Here is a 22,712-nt window from a genome sequence, read left to right as displayed (position 1 = left end):
GAACTGAAACCAGAAAGAAGTATCTGACTCAGAAAAAGCTGGTAAAGGTTCATTGGTTAAACTGGCATGCACAAGATGGAGAGTGAATGGATTATGAATTCGACAACTTAGGACATGGCTCTTTCTGTCTACATCTAGGCAACAGGCCTGCTCCAAGTTGTAGGTTGGAGCCAGAGCCAAAAGATCAGCGAGGCAAGGAAAAAACATCTAGAGATTTCTCCATCTCTGTGGTATCAGGCTTTCAGGAGAAAGATCCCGGTCAGAAGGCCTTAAACTGACTTCTGTATCTTGAGTAGAAGAGAAGGAAATGGTAAGGATCATTTACAGAATCCTTGCTATATTTACCAAGCTCTGTACTAACCATGTTTGATATAAGCTCAATATATTCTCAAAATAATTGTGGCCTCAGTTTTCTCATCAGCAAGATTAGAACCAAGCAAGGCATTTCATCGCCCTGATACTTGTCATGCACCTCTGGAGTCAGTCAGACTGATGTAGTATGGATTGTGTTTGATACACAGCTGCTATGTGGCCTTAGACCCCCATTGACTCCACGGAACCTCAACTTTCTACAATACATGGTTGTAGGGACTAAATGGAAGGTCATATGGAAAGAGCTTAGCATTGGACCTGACATATTAAATACAAGTTCCTTCCCCCATTCCAGATCCAGTGCTCCTGTGAGCTGTGGTACAATCAGGTAGGTGGTGGTAACTGGGACACACTGGTAACCTGGCTGCCTCTAATAATTAAGAGCATACCTTTCTATCTTGAGTCCACTCTTAGTGGTCAGAACCTGAGTAGCACTAAACATATACCTGTTGACTGACTGGCTCATATTGGGTGTTGTGGAAGGAGCACATAGCACTGGGAGCCTGGAGGCCTGGGTGGGAGCTCTGGCTCCTACCCTAGCTTGCTGAATGGTCTTGACCTCTCTGGCCCTCAGTTTTCTCATCTGTAAAACAAGGGGAATAGATCAGACATTCTAATTTTTTTCACATTATTATGAAATGTTGGGCCATCCCAAGCCCTTCTGCTAAGATTCTGGGCTGCAAGGGTAATTCAGTGCCTAGACGCTTTCCATAGCTTGATTCTTGGCTTATGTCTAGTTGGCTTTAGCATAATTCTGTGACCTTACTTGCCAACAACTATAAGCAATGACTTATAGATTTTAATGCTTTTACCACTTCAACCCCTGGGAACAGGGACCCATTTTCAGGCAAGGAAGCACTCTGAAGGGCTCTCCTTTGGTAAAGTTACACTGGTCAATGCAGGCCTGGGGGGTGGGGGGGAATCTTGCTGACTTGTGCCTAAGTTTCACAGAATCCTGGAGGTCCAATTTAGGAAAGAAAGCTGGCTACAGAGAAGACAGGTGAGGACAGAGGAGGAACAAGAGAGGGACACAGGAAGAACTATCAAACTCCCTATTAATAATAGTAGAAAAATAAGAGTACCAAGTATATGTATGACTGAATTAGGGGGCTGGGGGGAGCAAAGAAAGAGAGATGGGTGAAGGGAAATGAAGGAGTGATGAAGACTCCTAAAAATGAGCATTAATGTTTATTGTCTGTCTGAAGATTCAGAACCATATTGCCCAATACAAGATTCCTGGCCAGTGCATTCAAGCTTGTACAGAAGTAGTCTCATTATAATGAAACTAGTATAACCACTATTGTTCTGGCTAGGTAAGAAGCCCAGGAATAAGGATCCATTTATGAGAGCTTCTTCCTGATAGCAGTTCTGCCAGAACAGCTCTCTAAAAACAGGAGCAGGGACCACCGGTAAGGACAAAGACTTGATTTAAGTTCTCTTGAACCAGTTTCCATAAAGCACGATCCAGAATTAGCTAGGATATTCAAATGTCTTCTATTTTCAACAACTATCTAGATGGGATTGGCAATTTCACAAAGACTGACTAGAAGGGTCTATGCTAGAAACCTTTTTCTTGAAAATAACCCAGGATTTAGGATGCCAGGACCCTCAAGTTCTTCCCTGTAGCACGCACCTTGGTTGTGTTACTGAACACAGGGCAAAGAGAATAATTTCATAGCAGACTGTTCCAACCAGGAGGTCCCATCTCTGAGACTGGGAAGTCATAGAACCACAGCACTGGGGAGACTCAGTAAAAGGGACCAGAAGTTCTGTTGCTGTTAGAAAACTGGAAAGGGAAGCTTCTGCCTATCTGCCCAACATTCAGAGAGTTTGGGTGGTAGCCACAGAACAAAATGCTATTTGGGCAGCTATTTAATGCTGTAAGAATCACCTAGAGCAGAACCCACCTGTGTTGGATGGAGTAAAGCCCGGCAAGGAGGGGCTGTTGAGGCCGGGGAGCAACACAGGAGGAATGCCCTGGAGCGCCGGATATGCTGTAGGAAGGTTAAGAGCCTGAAGAGGGGCATTGTCAAACATGCCTTGCTGCTGAGCTGCCAGTCCGAGGACCTCGTTGGCCTTTTTAATCCGGTCCAACTCTTGTTGAGCCATCAACTGACGTACAGTGGCTGGGTCAAAGTATTCTTTCTCCTTGTCCAACTGGCTTCCAATGGTGTCCTTAACTTTGGAGATATGCTGCTGGGAAAAGATATGGTCACGTACAGACAGCCGAGCGCTGTACTTGATGCCACACAAAGTGCACTCTGTTTTCGGCCCCTCGTAACTTGTTTGGTTTATACCAAAATGCTTGGCCATGCTTAACTTGGACTTCTTTTCTTTTGCCCGGGCATTCTGGAACCAGACCTGAACAACTCTCTTTGGCAGTCCAATATCATTGCCCAGGACCTCACACTCTAGCATGGTGGGCGTCCTGTAGTCATTAAAGCATGACTTGAGGACTTTCAGCTGCAGATTGGTCATTTGAGTGCGAAAACGTTTCTGCCCTGGCCGATCCCCACTGTCTCCAGATTTGCCTGCTGACCCACTTGCACCAGGACTCGGGGAGCAGGGGTCTGCAAGGCTCGAGGTTTCACTGTAGTCCACTGTACCTTCATTGTCGTATTCCTTGCTGTAAAAGCTTGGGGCTGGGCTGACCAGACCAGACGACAACCGATCTTCATACTCAGACATTGCCATCATGGCCGCTTTGGTCAACCCTTCGTTGGGTGCAGAAGAGGATTTGGTTTCAGTTGCTATTCCCGTCGCACTGTCATTATCCGCATTGCCCTCGTCTCCGGTGGTGGTATCCGTGATTGCTGTGTTGACAGAGGAACAGTCGTCGTTGTCCAGCTTAGTTTGGTCAAAGTTCAGATTAACTGAGGACATGGAGGGGCTTTCAAAATCCTCAATTCCCTCCACCTTGATGGAAGAAGGGCTAAGAAGAGTTCGGGGAGACAAGTCCATGGTTTTACTCACAGGTGAGAGGGGGACACCTTGGCCGTCACTACTGCTTGGGGGTAGGTGGGAAAAGCTGGCTCCATCAAAAATATCTCCTTTCATCTGGAGTCCCCCATCACAGTCCAAGAGCATTGCAGACAGAGTTAGGTTGTAGCCAGCTCTCTTGGCCTCATGCCAATGACGGGACCGGATATGAGCCTCGAGGGCAGTCTTGGCTTTGAAGAGTGCTCTGCAAAAAGGGCATCTTCTGTGCGCCTGCGCTGGGCCCACAGCCCGGAACTGTCCTTTCCGTTCCCGGGCTCGGGTATTCTGAAACCAGACTTGGACCACACGCTTCTTCAAGCCCACCTCGTGTGCGATGTGATCCAACATCTTTCGAGTTGGATTGGAGTCTAACAGATACTTCTGGTACAGAATTTCTAGCTGTTCTGGTGTAATGGTTGTCCTCAAACGCTTGTCTCGCTGAGGTTCTTCTCCTCCTGTCCCACTGTCATTTTCTCCAGGGCTTGCACTGGCCTTTTCCTCCAGCTTCCTCTTCAGAGTGTTCATTGTGGAGGTTGGAGTTGAAGGAGAAGTGGCCGAGCTGGCTGGAATCTGAGGTATAGCCCCAGAGAGCAGCTGGCTCGCCAGGAGTGGGTTACTAGGGTCAAACAGCATGAAAGGCATATCCAGTGACCTGTCCAAAAACTGGGGGTGGATGAACTGGTTCTGTGCACTCAGGAAATGAAGCTGCTGATGCTCCTGCCAGTGCTCAAATGATGGAAATGCCAACTTACATTGATCACACTGGTAGGGGATTAGCTGAGGAGGTAGGTTTGCCAACTGCTGAGGAGTCGACGTGTGGAGGGGCTTGAGGGGCAGGTGGGAGAGCTGAGAAGGACTGGGGCTCGACTGGGGTAAGGGGCACTGAGGTGGGGGTGCTTGTGGAGGAGGCTGTGGTAACGAAGTGGGGGAAGTGAGCTGTGGGAGCTTTTGCTGGGCTGCGTTTGTCTTCTGCTCGGGCTGGTCTTGTTGCTGCAGCTCTGCCTTTGGTTGTCCTTGCTTTTCTTGTGTTTGGTTTGGCTGTGCACTGGGAGGGTCAGCCTGCTTTGGTTTCTCATCACTTGCCTCTGTTTTTGAACTAAAAGTGGCCAGTTCATCAGGCTCCGCTGTGAGCTGTAAGAAAGCGGAGGAAGCTGTGTTGGCTGATGGTGCTGGGGCACTGTAAGCCTGTGAGGGCATCGGGGTGCTGCAGGAGGAGCTGGTGGGTGTCAGGATTTCCATGGCATCCATGGAATCCTCATTTTGGCTGTCATCCTGCCCCTCCTCATCCTCATCTTTGTAACACAGCTTCTTCTGATGCTTGATGAGATCAAAGATGCGCTGAAACACCAGGCTACATTTTTTGCACTGGTAGTTCAAGTTGCTTGTTCGAATATACCTATCATTTGTAAGCTCACGCCGCTCTCCATCTTTGCCCTCCCCCTGATTCTCATAATTTTTCCTGGCCTTCTGTCGGGCATTTTGAAACCACACCACTATGACTCGGGTTGGAAGGTTTAGTAAATTAGAGAGTTGCTCAAATTCGTCATCCTTTGGGTAAGCATTGGCATCAAAGAAGTCCTGTAGGACCCTCAGCTGATAGTCAGTAAACCTTGTTCTTGAAGACCTCTTGCTTCCCCAGTACTCCTGCTTCTGAGGTTCTGGTGAAGGGGGCCGCGAGTCTATCTTGAGCTCCTCCAGGCTGGTGATGGGAGGATTGCTAAAGTTGTAAGGGGAATCCTTGTTACGCTGCCTCTCTTTGAAGAGGGTGTTTCTGAACCAGTGCTTGATCACTTTCTGGGGCAACCCAGACTTGTCTGCCATTTCTTTGATCTGCTCTTCACTGGGGGAGTTGTTAATGTCAAAATATTGCCGCAGGACCCGGAGCTGGTCATCCGTGATCCTGGTGCGAGGCCTCTTGTTCTGCTGTTGGAGCAGGCTTGGATTGAGCTGGTGCTGGTACAGCTGGGCCAGGTCCGCAGGCAGAGGCTCCACAGGTCCAAGCTGAGGAGGCAGCTGAGCCGGCAAGGTCTGCAGTGGCATCGTCTGCATCATCAGTGGTGAGAAGATGGGCAGCTCCATGGGCATAGAGAGCTGGGTGAGTGGCACGGATGGCTGGGTGGGTGCAATCGTGGGTGAAGTGATGGGTGGGGCTGACGCAGGGATGGCTGGCGTGGAAGCTGGCTGAGGCGGTGCTGCAGGAAGAGGGGGTGGAGGAGGTGGCGGGGGAGGTGGTGGCGGCGGCTCTGGGGTCTGGGGCCTCAGCGGGTACAGTTTATCGTACTGCTCGCGGTACTGTTTAGCAAATCTCTCTAGCTGTTTAAAGGGAAAGTAGTTTTGATGAACGTGCTCTTGATGACTCTTTAAGATCAAGATGTTAGAAAACAACTTGCCACAGGAGTCACACTCAAGCTTCTCCAGATTCTCTCCCTGCTCAGTCTTCCCATTCTTCTTCTGCACCTTCTGCTTGTTCTCGTTGTACTGAATGACCAGCTCAAAGCCAAAGTTCTCCAGCAGGGCCTTGGTGGCATTCCCCCTGGCATCTGAGGCGATCCGTGGTGGGAGCATGGAAGGCTCAGAACTAGCTGCTGGTGCCAGTTCTTTCTTCTCTTTAGCCTTCAAGGCATCTGGCAGCGATTCCTTAGGTCCTGGGTTGCCCTCTCCCACCTCGGCACTGTCCCTCTCTCTCTGGCTTTCTTTTTCCTTTTCTTTGATGACCAATTTGTTTTTCTTTTCGGAGTGCTGGCTGGGTTGTAGAAGGGCAGAGTGAGTCTGGGACAGAGAAAGCTGGCTTTGCTGTTGCTGCTGCAGGATCTGCTGGTGGCTCTGTGTTGGGATCTGAACCTGAGCCTTCAGATCGTCTAGAAGGCCCGGGCCCGTCCCCGTCAGTGTCAGCGCCCCGCTGGTCACTGGCAAGCTCACGTCAGGGTTGAGCTGGAACTCTGCGCTGGGGATGTAGAAGGGGAAGAGGAGATGCTGCTGCTGCTGCAGCTGCAGCAGGGTCTCTGTGGTCATGGGGAAGTGAGGAAGCAGGGCGGGGTTGAACAGCTGAGACTGGATCAGGGCAGCCTGCTGCTGCAGCTCCTGCTGCAGGTGAGCTTGAACTTGAGCCTGGGCCTGGGCTAGCGTCTGTGCTTGCTGCTGCTGCTGCTGCTGCTGTCTGGATGCAATCATATCCGCCAGCTTCTTCCGATTGGCCTCCTTGGGCTCTGAAGGGGAAGTGATGTTGGCACCGATGGGATTCCCCAGGGCCGGCATCCCTGCACTTTCAGGGGGCACTTGGCTCAGTAGATTGGAACTCGGAGTGATGCCAGCACTGCTTGGGTTGGTGGTGGTAAAGGTGTTACTACCACTGGTGCTCACAGGACTTGGGGTGGAGGAGCTCAGGGAGACACTGCTGCTGTTCCCCGTCCCATTGCTACTGCCACTTGCAGCCTCCAGCTTGGCTGCTCGGGCCTTGGTTTGATGCAACACAGACCGCATGTGGATCTCCAAAGTGGAACTCTGGCTATAGGCCACGTTACAAGTGTTACACTTGAAAGGTTTGTTGTCTGGGCTGCTGGTGGGTTCTGGCTGACCAGTTGCCGATTCTTGAAGGGCTCTCTTCAACTTATGCAGGTGGGAGACAGAATTGTAGTGCACTAGCAGGATATTCTTTTGAGTGAAAGACTCCTTGCAGACTGTACACTTGTAAGGGCGAGAAGGGTCTAGAAATTTTTCCATGGTGAAGTTGGGGCCTTTTCTGAAAGGTAGAGCTCTCTTTGGCTCTGAGCCTGAGTCTTCTTGTACTGACCCAGAGTCACTGCCCGTTGGGCTCTGTTTGTCTTCTAAGTCGCTCTCTTCCTCCTTGTCTTCCTCAACAATTATGGTGTGGTCCTCTGCCAGGGTAGGGTCTCCCATTGCCAGGAGGTCCCCATTGGCCAGAAGGCCACCATAAAGCTGTTGGATGTCAGCCTCACTCAACTCCAGATGGCTTGTCTCAAGGTGTTTTTTCAGAGCCTGAAAAGTTCGGAAACTACGCTGACAAAGACAGCACATTGTGGCAGCTCTGATCACATGGTACTGAGAATGGAGCTGCAGCTTTTCAATGGTCTTGAAAGCCAGGCTGCATTGATTACAGCGGTACTTGTACACATGGCGATCTGACACAGGCAGCTGGGGCCTCTTGGCATGAACCTCATTGAAGTGTGTTTGAAGAGTGGCAGAAGTTTTGAAAACCTGATTGCACCCCTTCTTCCAGCATAGGAAGCCTGAATCTTCTCTCACAGAGCCTGGGTCAGCAGAAGAGGGTTTCAAATCTCCACTGTGCTCTGTGCTTACAGAGGGCAAGATGTTCTTTCCCAGATCCTCTGAGGTTTCTGTAATTTAAAAAAGAAACAAAAAAAAACAAAACAAAAAAAAAACCAAGCCCAATGATAAAGAAGGCTTTGTTTCAAGGATGGCACCCACGGCTATCTACCTAGCAAGTCCTCATGAAGACAGACTCTCTCCACACAGCCCCTGCAAAGAGTACATATTAAAGCAAGTGCACATGAACAGAAGGGACTAAAAGGAAATACAAAAGTTTCATTCATAATAGGACTGTATCATATCTTGGATCAGTTGCTTGACTCAGAATCTTAAATTTCTCAAGAACTGGTTTGAATGTTACTGATCTTAGACTGGACTTCCCTTTTACGTGAACCTGAACTGTAAAATATGTGAATAAACGATATCCTAAATTGTGGGGAATTTAAGATAACTATTGTCCATTGTAATATAAAAAATTCTGACAATATAAGAAACTTTGGAATATGTCTTTTAGCTTAATTTGTTATAACATTACTTTTGACTGTCCTCTCTATTAAGAAATGAACATTCAAGTGGCCATTAAAATACATAATTATTTTCTACAGTGATAGCATCACACCCACACATATTCTGACCCTTTTAAAGTCAGCTGTCTACCTTCTAATATGGAAAAATCACAAGGGGGGGAGGTGGGGCAGTAGTGGGGCTGAGGTCTTCCCAACTTAAATCTTAGGTGCTGACAAAAGGTGAACGATGTAGGACAGCCTCCTAAGTGGAGGTCTAATGACCCATCTAGCTAGGAACCACCATAGGGCACCAGCACATGTCTAAAACATGTTCTTTCTAAATGCACCTTTTTAAAAAATTATGTTATCTTAGTCACCATACAGTACATCATTAGTTTTTGATGTAGTGTTCCATGATTCATTGTTTGTGTATAACACCCAGTGCTAAGTACACCTCTATTCAAGGTCCTAAGGCAATCCCAGAAGACTCAAAGAAGAACTTTGTGCAGAGGAAAGTTAGAGAGAGAGCTAATCCAGTGCTCTGAAATCCCTCACATGCTCCAAAAGTCCCTAATAATTAAGTCCTGAGAGATTGGGGAGTCATGGGTCTACTGACTGAGTCTCTGGTTATTCACTCCCAAAATGTATAGTCTGAGGGGACATGTGTCCACCAGAATCCCACTGGTTCTCACCTTATTTTCTTTCCACTCTAAACCATATGAATGGTATACAAATACATGCCAGAGTATGAAGTAGGTGACCAAAGTGCCACCTCCTCTCTTGATCAGTTACATTCACCTTAGGAGGACTCTGTAAGGATTCCTGGCACTCCTGCTCAGTGAAAATTGTGGCCCAATATTTCATTTTGTTTCCATTTCTAGGGGGTCAAGAATGACACTAACCAGGCTGCTTTCCTGCCTCCTCCAAAGTGGAGTTCCCATCTCGATCTGGAACAGCTGCTGGGAGGAACATGCTGCTGGGCATCACCATCTCAGGGGTGGTCACCTGCGGAGTAAGAGGCAGAGAAATGAGGAGAGTCAAATGGAGAGGAAAGAGACCCAAAATAGGGAGATTTGTAAAAATTATTTAATAAGCAAAATTAGCCTTCACCAGTGTAAAGCGGGAAGTGTCACTTTTCATAGCTCACTGAAGATTCATGTTTATTAGACAAAGCTCACATCAGTCAAAAGTGTTTCTACGGTTACATTCTGGACATAATTAGCAGTGCACACTTGAAGAATAATCTTATTATTAATATTTTTCCTTTATGCAGAATTTTGACTTTGATCACTGACAATGTTTTGTCATGGGCTGTGAAACTTCTTGTGCAACCAATTAGGTAGATAAGTTGAAAGGCCCACCTTAAGCTGCTGAAAACATAATAAGGGCCCTAATTAAATCATACCTAGTAAAGTACACTGTAATCTTGAAGCAGGGAGCATTGTAGTACTGTTTTCAAAATGTATTCAGGCAAGAAGAGGAGGGGAATAAGAGTGAAGGAAAGGGTAAGAAGAAAAGAAGAGAACAAAGAGAAGGCTAAGGACACGCAGACACATTGGCAGATTCTCCAGGAAACAACATTTTGTAACCCTTTAGAAGCTAGATCAAGTGCAAACGAGCATTTCTTACGACTCACTTCAGCCAGGATTTCTTCTAGAGTCTTTGCTTGAGGTGCCCAGCATCAGAGGGTGGGTGCCCTACACAGCATTCTACACCAGGGCAGCCCCACCTTGACCATGGCTATTGTTTGCTAATATAGCAATTCCAGAATCAGCCTGGATCAGGTCAGATCCTCAGACATTTTTCTCTAGGCTTCTCTGACATCTGGCTAGAGGTTTGTCTGAAGAAGTTATCATTTGCCCCACATTAACATGATAAGCAGCCCTCAAATTCAACGTAAGGATAAAAGGTTCTTCATTTAAAAAGAAGTAATATCCCTTTGCCTGCTATAGGGTGGAAAAGTAGGAGGCGATGATCTTGCAAAATGAATTAGAAATGGTCTCTGTTTGACGACAGCCTGAGAAACGAACTGAACAGAAACCACAGTCACACCACTAACCTTTCTACGTGGCTTCCAGCCCTACCTGAAGGAATTATTTTCCCACGAAACTCACGTATCTCAATGATACCTGTACTTGCTGGTGCAAAGATTGGACCACCTAGTTTACTGTTCAAAATTAAATATTTTAAATAAATTACTATTAATTTTTAATGGTTTGAAGATCCTGGACTTGCTCCTAATAGCTGATGACATGTTCCCTAGAAACCTCGGTGGCAGGCTCCAGTGCTAGGAGAAACCCAGACAACTTTCCCCATAAACACCAAAACGTTAACTCCTCAATACATTTAGAGGTATTAGAATAATATCAGCAACTGCGATGCTTATTAAAGGGGTAAAAATTAAGCAACAGGCACTATGGAGAAGGGTTCTGAGAAGGCTTGTGTTTATGAAGAGCAGGTGCATGGCAGGTGAATGTGCGTGACATAGAATTCCTACTCACAGACATCCGCACCCTCACACAAAGCTTGTCGGCAGCTGGTTAAGGCTAGCTGTTGATGAATCGTTAGGAATGGAGCAGAGATTGCCAAACTCATTCCATCTATTTTCTTTTTAATAGAAAGCATTTCTGACCAGTATGGTTGGGGAGTCCAGCGGGAATCCAAGAAGTGAAAGGTCACCGATTAATTTATAGTCCTCAGCCAAGGGGGAGCACGAGGTTGGGGGCAAGAGGGGGAGAAAGGGAAAGGAAAAAAGACTCCCCCCCACCTCCTTTCTCGGTTGTAGCTGCAGGATCAGTCCTTTCCAGGGATCTTTAGGAATTATGAAAAATGAATCATGAAAAATAAAAAAAAAAGCCCTACAGAGTAAAAAAGAATAAAATTATCTAACACCTCAGCTGCACATCATTATAGAAAACTGTGGGCTTTTTATACGCATTACAGTAAGGCAGACATCCCCTCTAACAGACTCAGTACGACGGATCAGTAATTGTTTTCATACACTTTAATTAGAAAAACTCAGATGGCTATGAATAATAATGGAAAAGAGAGACTTTTGCACTTGAAAGGTTGAAGTCAATCAAGTGTGAATGACGGCAAAAAAGAAAAAAAAAAAAAGACACCAATTCATCAGCCCTCTGTTGTCTCGCCGCGACTTTAATCATAATTCCTGATTGGGATTCAAGAAGGCAGTAAGCAGAGGTTCTTTGTCTGCCTTCACCTTCCATCAATTAACTCTTCCCGAAATATAATCATCAACCTCACATGCTCCTCTGCATCTTAATCTGGGCCTCCAAACCTGTAAGTCTTGCCCCATATGTGTTTAAGTAATTACTTTTATCTACCTGCATCTTCTCATCTATAGTGTACCCAAATTCTATCGGGGGGGGGGAAGGTTTGGTATATAAAATTCTGATGGGCAAGAAACTCCCAGGAGGCAAAGAGGAGAATATCCCTAAAGGGAATCTTGAGGATCTAGAAATTCTGGTGGGGTTTATCTGTGCATGTGTCTCAACAGAGAGGTTGAGAATGGAAGCCTCCTTCCTGCACAGGCTACTGGAGGGCCCCACAGCGGCTCTAAGACACTAGAGTTCCCGTGCCCGAGCCCATTCCTCCCTCTCCTACTAGTTTCTAAAGGTTTTCACTCAAACTTTACATGTTTTGTAAAGAGCCATAAATATACAGCTCATGGAGGAGTTCTGCTCAATAAGGAAAAGGAGAGTTGGCTAAAGGCAGAGTTCCTTCAACACTTGCCTTGGCATCCCCCTTGTTTTCCCGTCCTATCAGACTATTGTAGCCACAGCATCTGATGGAGAGCTCAAAGTCATGGGAAGGGCAGTCACTCAAGTGTGCTGAGCACAGTTCTATGAAGACCTTCCCTTTCACTACGTGCACTGGAGCATGTAGGTGTATGAGAGGACACGACCTGATTGCAGCCTAACCAGAGCCATCCCGGATGTGCCCAAACCTCAGAAGCCCTCAAATAACTGGATGGCACCACCTTCCCCTACGGAGAAAACGCACGCATGCAGTCTTTCCTCCCTCCCACCTCTCTCCCTCTTCCCACTTCTCCATCCCAGGCTCAGAAGCCAAACAAAAAGTTACAGGTTTGGCCAGATGACAGTACACAATTGGTAAAAACAAGTACATTTTCTACATTTCACTATACCACCATATAGACTGCATATTCTCATAATCTGTACACCCACAGACATCCAATATGTTACATAATGTCCCCAATACTCAGTGTATAGAGGGGACCTGAGACTGTTAAAACAGACTTTTGGGGCACCTGCCTGGTGCGGTCGGTTGGGCAACTAACTTTTGGTTTTGGCTCAGGTCGTGATCTCGGGGTCATGGGATCGAGTCTCGCATTGGGCTTGTGCTCAGCACAGAGTCTGCTTGGGATTCCCTCTCCCTCTCTCACTGCCCATCTGCATGCACACACACTGTCTCTCTAAAATAAATAAATCTTTAAAAACAAAAACAGACTTTTAACCTAAAGTATAACAAAGCTTGCTTTAGTAAGAAAATTCAATTAATTAGAGCCATTATTTCCTCAGAATTTGGGTCTTCCAAGATTGGCCTTGGTGATGCAAAGGGCAATTCCATGGTAATCTTCTAGATACCACATATGATCTCCACCCCCACCAGAGTATGCAGAGTTGGTGGGAATGTAGGAAAAAAACAATCATTTGATCTGGGGTGCTGAGAGTCAGGAAACAGTAGCTCTGCTATCTTCCTAACAAGAGGTCTCATGTATACAAGAAAAATGTGGAGTTCTGTTCTGATGCTAGAAATCTTCAAGTTTAAGCAGTTCTCATAAATAACAATAGAAATAAAAGCATTCCACACTGATACTAAAAGTCTTAAAGCTTAAGCAATTTTAAAACAACTTAGTGTTGAGAAGGAAGGGCCTCAAGTGACTCTCTGCTCACCCATCCATTTGACCATCATTCACTATATATTGTACAGGGTCCCTGTATTGCATGCTTGCATTGCATCACAGTGAGACACTGTCCTTGTGCCCAAGAAGCTCACAAGCCAGAATATTAACCTTTTAGACATCATAACCTCAGAAAATCTGATGAAGGCTACAGATGCCTAAAGAAATAGTTTCACACAGAGACTACTGCAGATAATTTCAGGAAATCACAGGCTCCCTTGGGGGAAATTCCATGGACTCAAGTTAACTATCTTTAGATAGTCACCCAGAGGTGACCTGGGTTCATAAATACCTAGGTTCCTACCTCTATTGGGTTCACCATTGTTTTGGATTATGATTTGATGCCTTTCAAGCTTCTATCAGGTGAGCTGGACCCTAAAGCCCCAAGGACACTCCTTATAAAACCCAGAAGCTTGGATGTGGGTCTGGTCCCCATTATGATATTTGGGAGGGATCACTGGTATTTATTCTTTCTTGGTATCTAGGTATTCTTTCTAGGGTATCTTTCTGAAAGGCTCACTATTCCAAGTGAAAAAATACATTTGCCAAAACCTAGACTCCCCAGGAAGCCTCAAATCCTTCACTTTTCAGTGGAAATCAATAGAATGAAGAACCTCAAGTGGAAGGAAAAAGAGGCAAAGCCTCAGACACAGGCCTTCCTGATACGGACCTGGCCAGTCTCTACATCCTTGTGAGTAAGGAGTTGGTTAGGTTCAAAAAATGAAGTTAAAACCCAACGGCTTCCAGAGCTAAGCATTCTAGCTGGTGGTGTATGTGAAGGCTGCAGTGGAAGTCAGGTTGCTCACTTCTGCACCCAGTCAGCCACTGGGCCTGCCAGCAAGTCTCTGGACTTCTGCAACCAGAGAACCAGAGCGCCTCTTGGCAGCAGGGCCTCAGAGCCGTTTTCCCTTCCTTTACTACCTTGCAAATGCGCCAGGCTAGGCACTGGACCATGGAGGTTAGAGGCCTAGTTCCTCTCTCTGTTTCCTTTCTAAAATGTCTTCTTTGTGGTTGTCTATCCCCCCCACTCCTTTTTTTTTAAACCTAAAACTCATGAGGAAAAACTGCAGGGCCACGTTCACATTCGTGTGGACCAGAAACCAACATAGTCCTAACCAGAGTTTAAAAACTAAGAATGAGAAAGACAAAAAAGAAAAAAAAAGGAGGTGTGTGGGAGAATAGGAAACACAGGAACAGTTAACACACACTCACACATACATACACACAGGGCAACAGAAAAGAGAGTGGAGAAGGAGAATGGATTGGAGAGAAAAGCTTCATTAGACTCAGAGAGGCAAGCAGTGGCAGTATACCAAGGTCACTTCTAATTTAGACCATCTAATTGGCAAACAGGCTCCAAATGGCTATCATCTCACAGGGCTTGGAATTAATGAAGCCCGATTATTTTCATTACCTTCCTCTGAGATAGGGACAAAGTGAGAGAGCTGGTACCCACACAGGTGCAAAAGCCCCAGGGCTGGTGGCCACCCGCTGCCCCAGTTGGAGGGGGGGGGGGGCAGCCAGCCAGCCTGTCCCAGAAACTCAGAGATGCACAGGCACACGAGCACAGGGAGACCTAGACAATGACTGAAAGAAATCACAGGAGACAAACTACGGCTCCTGAGTGGGGGGAGGGCGAGGGAGAGAGACACGGATGGAGAGAGGGAGAGAGAGAAAGCTGCAGGCAGTGCAGGGCCAGAAGCAGAGAAGGGAAATCTGTGCGTGTACAGCAAATACAGGATAATTAAGAACTACCAAAGGGAGAAAAGATGAAGGGCTAGAGAAAAAGGTGTTCCTGGGCTGCTCAGGAGCCCATCTCCAGTATGAGGTTATATGTTGTTAAGTGACCGAGGAACAAAAACAATTTCCCCATATTAATGCTCCAGGAGCCCAGTGGTGTGTCCTGTCACTTAGAAGGATAGTGATCAATTAGAATAATTTAAGAGTATTGAAATGCATGGTAGGTGGTCTTTCCCATTCTCACGCAGGGGCCAGAAACATGTCCCCCCTCACCCTCACCTCTCCTTCCCCAAAAAAGTGGGAAAATGAGGGTATAGAAAAGCAACTGCTACATTCCCACTACCAATCTGAAATCTCTTAACTTCTCCGTAAGTAGGTGAGAGTTCTGTGGAGCCGACACTGGGGGCAGCCTGCTTGGTCAGGTCTGGAGGGGGCACTTGTCTCATCGCCCTTAGGCTTTATAGATTTCCTTCTTTCATATGACGTGTATAAGGACAGTCTTTGGAGGTCTGTTTCCAATAGGCCAAGCAGAATGAAGTGCTGCGGATGCAGTTTCCATAGTGGAGGACCAGAGCTGCAATTGTTCCCAGTGGAGAATATTTTTCAAGCCCCTTCATCGGTAAAGAGAAGGGGGCCCATGGAAGACACAGATATGAGATGCAGAGCATAAGCAAGCAGCTGTTACCATAGCAACAGACATATTAGACACTGCAGGTTCCTGAAAGCTGTCTGATAAGGTATTATTAAATGAAGCCTCCTCAAAACACTCTCCATTTACAACTGAACGGAAAGACATTGTGTAGAAAGTAATCTATTTCCATTTATCAGGGAGAAATTTACTTTTAGAAGGACTGAAACCCAATTCAAGCCAAATCCTGCGACCTTGGACCCAGACAGCAGAAAATGTTTATCAGAATTTATAGCTTTCGATACCCTGGACATACCCGATGTCTACCAAGAATTGTCTACTGGGTGGATTTTGCTGGCTTTTCCTATTCTGCAGCCGACCGCAGCTAACAGTCAAACCATCTGGCAAGGAAGGAGATTCACTCCTCTCACTGCCCTTCATCCTAGCCACTCAGGGACAAAGCCGATGTAACTTTCTCCTCTTAGAGGATGAATGACCATACGCTGGCCATTCCTTAACGACGTGTTTTTAAAAATGTAGCTCTGATTTGGGGGCATTTCTCTTCATGCTGTCTTCCGAGTTTTCTGCTCCAGTTGACCAGGAACAAACAGATATATAGTCAGAAAGCCCAACCAATAGTTTCCCATGGCCAATTCTCTAATAAAATTACAGTAAAATACCCTCGAGGGGCATGATTTTAACCACAGGTTTACTATAATCACTTAGTTGTAAAACAATTGAAAATTCCATTTTAACACCAAACTTTCCAAAGGAAGAACAGTGGCATCTGTTTTGATTCATCAGGGCAAACTCCAATCTTCAAACAGGATTCTGGGTTCACCCTAAGCTACAGCCACAAATTCCCCTCTAACCCTGGTTGCTCATCTTTTCCCACTGAACTAAAGGATCAAGGTAGAAATGTTACATCATCTCAATGCAAACCATGCTCATAGTTTGAAAAATCAATTCAATACTGACAGCCATGCAGTAACTCCATCTTCTCATGTAGAGAGTACCAAATCATCCTTACATATACCTTTAGGTAAAGAGTGAAACCCTTATATGATTACATTTCTCATAACTTTCAACTTTGTTTCTGAATCCATTAACTTTCTCTGTTGCTAGCAAAGTGACTTCTTATAATCAGTACATTTCCCACAATGTGCACACTTTATTTTTTATATATTATTTTTATGTCTACATTTCTAATTATGAAAACAATCCCACTTATAATTGCGCCAAAAATAATAAAGTACCTAGGAATAAACTTAACCACAGAGGTGAAAGACCTGGACTCAGAAAACTATAAAACACTGATGGACGCCTGGGTGGCTCAGGTGGTTAAGCGTCTGCCTTTGGTTCAGGTCATGATCCCAGGGTCCAGGGATTGAGTCCTACACTGGGCTCCTTGCTCAGCAGGGTGCCTGCTTCTCCCTCTGCCCGCTGGTCCCCCTGCTTGTGCTCTCTCTCTCTCTCTCTCTGACAAATAAATAAATAAATAAAATCTTAAAAAAAAAAAACACCAATGAAAGAAATTGAAGACAACATAAAGAAATGAAAAGACATTCCATGCTCGTGGACTGTAAGAACAAACACTGTTAAAATGCCTACACAACTTGAAGCTATCTACACATTTAATGCAATCCCTATCAAAATACCAACAGAATTTGTCACAAAACTGGAAGAAACAATCCTAAAATTTGTATGGAATCACAAAAAACCCTGACTTGTCAAAGCAATCTTGAAAAAGAAGTACTGGAGACTTTCCAGACTTCAAGTTTATATGACAAAGCTGTAGTACTCAAAACAGTATGGTACTGGCACACAAAAAAAGACCTACAGATCAGTGGAACAGAATAGAAAACCCAGAAATGAACCCATGACTATATGGTCAATTAATCTTCGACAAAACGGAAAGAATATGCAATGGGAAAAAGACAGTCTCTTCAATAAATGGTGCTGGGAAAACTGGACAGCAATATGCAAAGAATGAAACTGGACCATTTCCTTACATCATACACAAAAATAAATTCAAAATAGATTAAAGACCTAAATGTGAGACCTGAAACCATAAAAATCCTATAATAGAAGAGGCACCTAGGTGACTCAGCTGGTTAAGTGTCCAACTCTGGATTTCGGCTTGGGTCATGATCTCAGGGTCATGGGATTGAGCCCCGCGCTCAGTGGGGAGTCTGAGATTCTCTCTCTCCATCTCTCTCTCTGCCCCTTCCCCTCCCCCACCGTGCTCTCTCTCTCTCTCTAAAATAAATACATCTTTTTTAAAAAGTCCTGTAAGAGAGCAAAGCAGTAATTTCTCTGACATCGGCTGTAGCAACATTTTTCTAGATATGTCTCCTGAGCCAAGGGAAATAAAAGAAAAAATAAACTATTAGGATTACATCAAAATAAAAAGCTTCTAACATAGCAAAGGAACAATGAACAAACCAAAAGACAACCTACTGAATGGGAGAAGATATTTGCAAAAGACATATCCAATAAAGGGTTAGTATCCAAAATACATAAAGAACTTAAACAACTCAACATCCCCCCCAAAAATAAACCAATTAAAAAATGGGCAGAAGACATGAACACAGACACTTCTCCAAAGAAGACATACAGATGGCCAACAGACACATGAAAAGATGCTCAACATCACTCATCATTAGGGAAATGCAAATCAGAACCACAATGAGATACCACCTCACACTTGTCAGAATGGCTACAATCAAAAACACAAGAAAAAGCAAGTGTTAGTGAGGATGTGGAGAAAAGGGAACCCTCTTATACTGTTGGTGGGAATGCAAACTGGTGCAGCCAAAGTGGAAAATAGTATGGAGGTTCTTCAAAAAGTTAAAAATACAACTACCCTATGATCTAACAATCCCACTACTGGGTGTTTACCCAAAGAACACAAAAACACTAATTGGAAAGGATATATGCACCCCTCTATTTATTGCAGCATTATTTACAATAGCCAGACTATGGAAGCAGCCCAAGTGTCCATCAATAGATGAATGGATAAAGAAGATGTGGTGTGGCGCATATATACACAACGGAATATTATTCAGCCACAAAAAAGAATGAAATCTTGCCATTTGCAACAACATGGATGGATCTGGAGAGTGTAATGATAAGTGAAATAAGTCAGAGAAAGACAAATACCATATGATTTCACTCATATGTGGAATTTAAGAAGCAAAACAGATGAACAAAGGGGGGAAAAAGAGAGAGGGAGGTAAACCAAGAAAAAGACTCTTAACTGTGGAGACCAAACTAATGGTTACCAGAGGGGTGGCGGGGGTGCACTGAGTAACGTATAGAATTGTTGAATCACTATATTATACACCTGAAACTAATATAACACTGTTAACTATACTGGAATTAAAATGCTTTTAAAAAATGTCTCCATTTCTGTAGAAAACATCTCTGTTGTCTGCTGTGGGAAGATGAGGTACACAGCAGTTTCAGTACAAGATGCCAAGTGCAACAGCTTTAGGGAGCACATTTCTCCTACATAATTATGTTGTCAGGAATTCTTCTAGAACAGGGTTTATTAGCCTGGTTCCATGTATGAATTTTAAGGTATTCTTATGCTCCCTGGCATTGTACACACAGTTTTGTATATGCAGAATCCTCAACAGTGGTCTTAACAGTTGTTGTCCAGCTTTACTGTGCATAGGATAACCCAGTAAGGCTATGGAATCACTTTTATTGGAGTCTCCAAAAAGGTTGAGAATCACTGCTTGGGAAGGTGCTAGTTAGTGAGTAACATCCAGAAATATCTTCGGGATCGGTGCCCCAGAAACACAGTAGTAACACCTTGTCTTTCAAGACTCTGTTGGTAAATGAAGTTCCTAATGACCACCTGACTCAACTACGTGCAATGTACACTACTTTTGCCGCTATAAAAAATGATAAACAATGGATATTTGAAATATAATTTATATTCTAGTCCCTAGTGATATATAAATGAAACCTACTGTTTAATGTAAACCGGTCACACAGATCACTATAGCTCATGTTTCCTAGACCAGATTTATATTAAACAGGAAAAATAACCAGCTGAGCAAAAGAAAAATGTCATTAAGTATTGAAAATGTTTCCCACATCTCCTTCTGTTCCTTCAAGGTTCCTATGGTTCCAGGCCAACAGTGGGAAGTGTGATGAGGCCTGAGAAATTCCCCTTGGTATTTCCAAGGTTGGTGAGAATGCCAATATAACACAGAAACCCACCCATCCAAAGAAGAAGGTTTCCACTCTCAATCTTTTCACGATGTTCACCAGTCTATCTGAAAATACCCACGGAAAGTGAATTTATACTTGAAAGATCTCTGAAATGAAACTTATGCTAGGTTACCTTCAAGTTTCCCATTGGCTGCTAAAGTTCTCTTAACCAACTGAGCCACCCAGGCGTCCCAAAGTTTTTTTTTTTTTTTTTAAAGGTTTTATTTATTTATTTGAGAGAGAGAGAATGAGAGAGAGAGAGCATGAGAGGGGGGAGGGTCAGAGGGAGAAGCACACTCCCTGCAGAGCAGGGAGCCCGATGCGGGACTCGATCCAGGGACTCCAGGATCATGACCTGAGCCGAAGGCAGTCGCTCAACCAACTGAGCCACCCAGGCGCCCTGGCTGCTAAAGTTCTCTTGATGCCTTATAAGTTCCTCACGACTAAACATCACTTAGAACACTATTCTTTCATCTTGCATAACGAAATGGAATGGGAAACGCCTAGAGGTTATATGCCTGTGACCTGCACGTTATAACGTGGAATTCTCTAGGAAGAATACCTCTCTGGGAACAGACGAAAAGGCAACCAAATTAATTTATTCCACTACTGAAATAAGTTAGAGGTGAGAATAATTCTCTTGGGTAGTTTTCCCTCTCGTGATCGGGAAAGGGCTTGCACAGCTGTCTCACCACAGACAGAAAAACCAAGATATTAGTTTGATCTGTAGTATTTTGAAAAGTTTTCACATTACAATTAGATTTAAATCTTTACCCTAAACTTTTGGGCCGTGTCACAGAAGTCACTCAGAGCCAGACTTTTAAAACCTGTAGGTGTAGCAACATCATGTTCAAAATGCAAAGCCCTTGTCCACGAATCAACACGTGCTATCCCACGGGCCATTTTCCTGTTCTGAGAATCAACGTAGTCACTTGAGAAACTCCCACATTACAGGGTCACATTTGTAGCACTGGAAAATACGGGCTCAAGTTTCAACTCTGCCGCTTACAAGTGGAATCAAGTCAGCTAACTTGTCTGAGTCTCGGTTTCCTCTGCTGTTAACGTAGACACATCAAACTCTTACTCTTTGAAACAAGGCTGTTGTGAGGATGAAAAGAGACTAAGCGCAACCTAGAACATGACCTACTTATTAAAGGTTTGGAGAGTCCGAAGAACAACTTCTTCACGTGAATGGTGAGTTAATCTAGACCTCTGCATCAGACCAGGAGGGGGGATAATCGGGGAAGGTGGGCAACACAAACATACTCAGTGCTTTGGGCCACGGTCACACCACGGCCATGCCGAGCTGAAGGCGGGTACAGGAGAACAAAGGTCACAGAACTAGGATCACTTCTGACATTTCCAACTCTACACTGGCTTTTTCATCCAACGGCACAGAATCTTGTCCGTGTTCCTCCATCACCTGTGACCTCTGGGGAGAGCGACGCCACGGGTCTTAACCGGCTGCCTTACCGTCATTATGAGTTTCTCCACGCAGTCAGGCGCCACGCTGTGGAGGTGGGTGAGGTGCAGCTGGAGGTGGATCTTGTTGTTGAGCATGTCCTGGCACAGGGGGCAGCGCAGCATGGGCTGCACGGAGTGCTGCGTCATGGCATGCACCCGGAGCCGGTTGACGTCGGCATTGCTGTACTTGCAGTAGGGACACTGGTACATCTGTGGGGAACACAGCCACCCCTCCGGCTGAATCTCCAGTTCCCACCGGTGCCTGTGTCTGCCCCGAGCCCGCCCACCCGAGACTGCGCTTCCCGCTGGTGTCTCAAACACTCCCCCCACCTCCCGCCCGGACCAGCAGAGCCCCTTCTGGTCTCACCTGCTCTGGTTTGGTCTCCTCTGATGTTTTAGGTCGCTTTGAAGAGAGAGGAGATTCCGAGCTACCTGTGAAGGAGATGCGTTTGGAGGTTGCAGGAGAATCTGTCAGCTCCTTCTCTGCTTGGCTGGACGACGCTGGAAGAAAAAGCAGAAGATGCGATGTAGCAGCCAGACCAGGCCAGCTCCCAGAGGGTTTGTGTTGGGTGAAAATCAACATTCATTTATAGCACAGGATTTTCTTGAAACACCAAAATTCAAGTAGGATGAGCATCCGGACTGACTTATCAAGCACGCCGGAAAAGAAGCAAGTGTTCCTTTTTCCCCCATGAATTTCTGTCACTACTTCAACAAGTGAACGCTAAGAAAAAAAGATAAAGAAATGGACTAAAATGCTTGGGGCTGGATTAAGCTAAATTCAGTGTATGGACTTCTCCCAATCAAGAAACACTCTGCTGGCCTATGGGGGGCAGTAGGGCTGAGAATGGGTGGGAGAGTCTCACCAGTTGCTTTGCCAACCACCAGTCAACTCAAGAACCAGACACACTCTGCTTCCACAGATGTAATCAACCATGTGCTCCCAACTTTACTGTCCCAACTTTACCGCTTGGAATCACAGCACAGCACGTCACAGGGGGCATAATAAGTGTGACCTGAGAAAGGTTCACATGGATCTGCACACAAATACTTGGGGGAAAAATCAAGTTTGGGTTTAGCAACCTGCTTTTGGGGAAAAAGTAATTGAAGAGTGGAACAGGTAGGGCATGAATCCAACTTAAAATCTAGCCAATGCTCCAAGCTCAAGCATTTATTCAGAGTGGGCGGTAAGGGGGAAAGTCTTCTATCTGCTTGCCCAAACCACACCCCATTCCACCAAAAAACAAAACAAAAAAACCAACAAAAACCACTAATTAATGAGGAGAGTCACATGAGACTTAAGTAGCATACAGTGTGGGTAGAAGGGGTTCTCTGAAGCATGGAAAAGGGTCTGGAAGATTTTGACGAGAAAACTGCTGGGTTAAGGGTTTAACCAGGATAAGGCGGGAGGTGGGGGGGGCTCTCCATTGTAAACACAAATCCCAACATGGTTGGATTTGGTCATTCCAAAACCTGGTCAGTATTCAAGGGTTGGTTCTCTCACTTGTTTTGGACGCATAACTTCCTTTTTCATAATCTGCTAAAAATGATTAGTAAAATCCTGGAA

The 22,712-nt window shown here is 45.3% G+C and overlaps 1 protein-coding gene across 2 annotated transcripts in view; it reads right to left on the bottom strand.

Annotated features, from left to right (window-relative positions):
- Window positions 1–22,712, bottom strand: part of ZFHX3 (zinc finger homeobox 3) — a 234,171-nt gene that overhangs the window by 8,165 nt on the left and 203,294 nt on the right. The window contains exons 6-10 of one of the 2 annotated variants that reach the window (XM_032424048.1): window positions 21,513–21,646; window positions 21,155–21,355; window positions 9,047–9,149; window positions 2,280–7,706; window positions 691–955 (exon numbers count right to left, since the gene is read on the bottom strand). In XM_032424048.1, coding sequence (XP_032279939.1) covers window positions 909–955; window positions 2,280–7,706; window positions 9,047–9,149; window positions 21,155–21,355; window positions 21,513–21,646 — 5,912 coding nt within the window. In that variant the 3' untranslated portion in view covers window positions 691–908. Of the gene's footprint in view, window positions 1–690; window positions 956–2,279; window positions 7,707–9,046; window positions 9,150–21,154; window positions 21,356–21,512; window positions 21,647–22,712 lie in introns of those variants that run through there. The other variant, XM_032424047.1, reaches the window with a different exon arrangement.

The sequence above is a fragment of the Phoca vitulina genome, unplaced genomic scaffold, assembly GCF_004348235.1.
Source record: "Phoca vitulina isolate PV1807 unplaced genomic scaffold, GSC_HSeal_1.0 scaffold30, whole genome shotgun sequence".
NCBI lineage: Eukaryota > Metazoa > Chordata > Mammalia > Carnivora > Phocidae > Phoca > Phoca vitulina.
The sequence above is the reverse complement of the archived record's forward strand: the minus strand, read 5'-3'. Positions and strand labels throughout refer to the sequence as shown.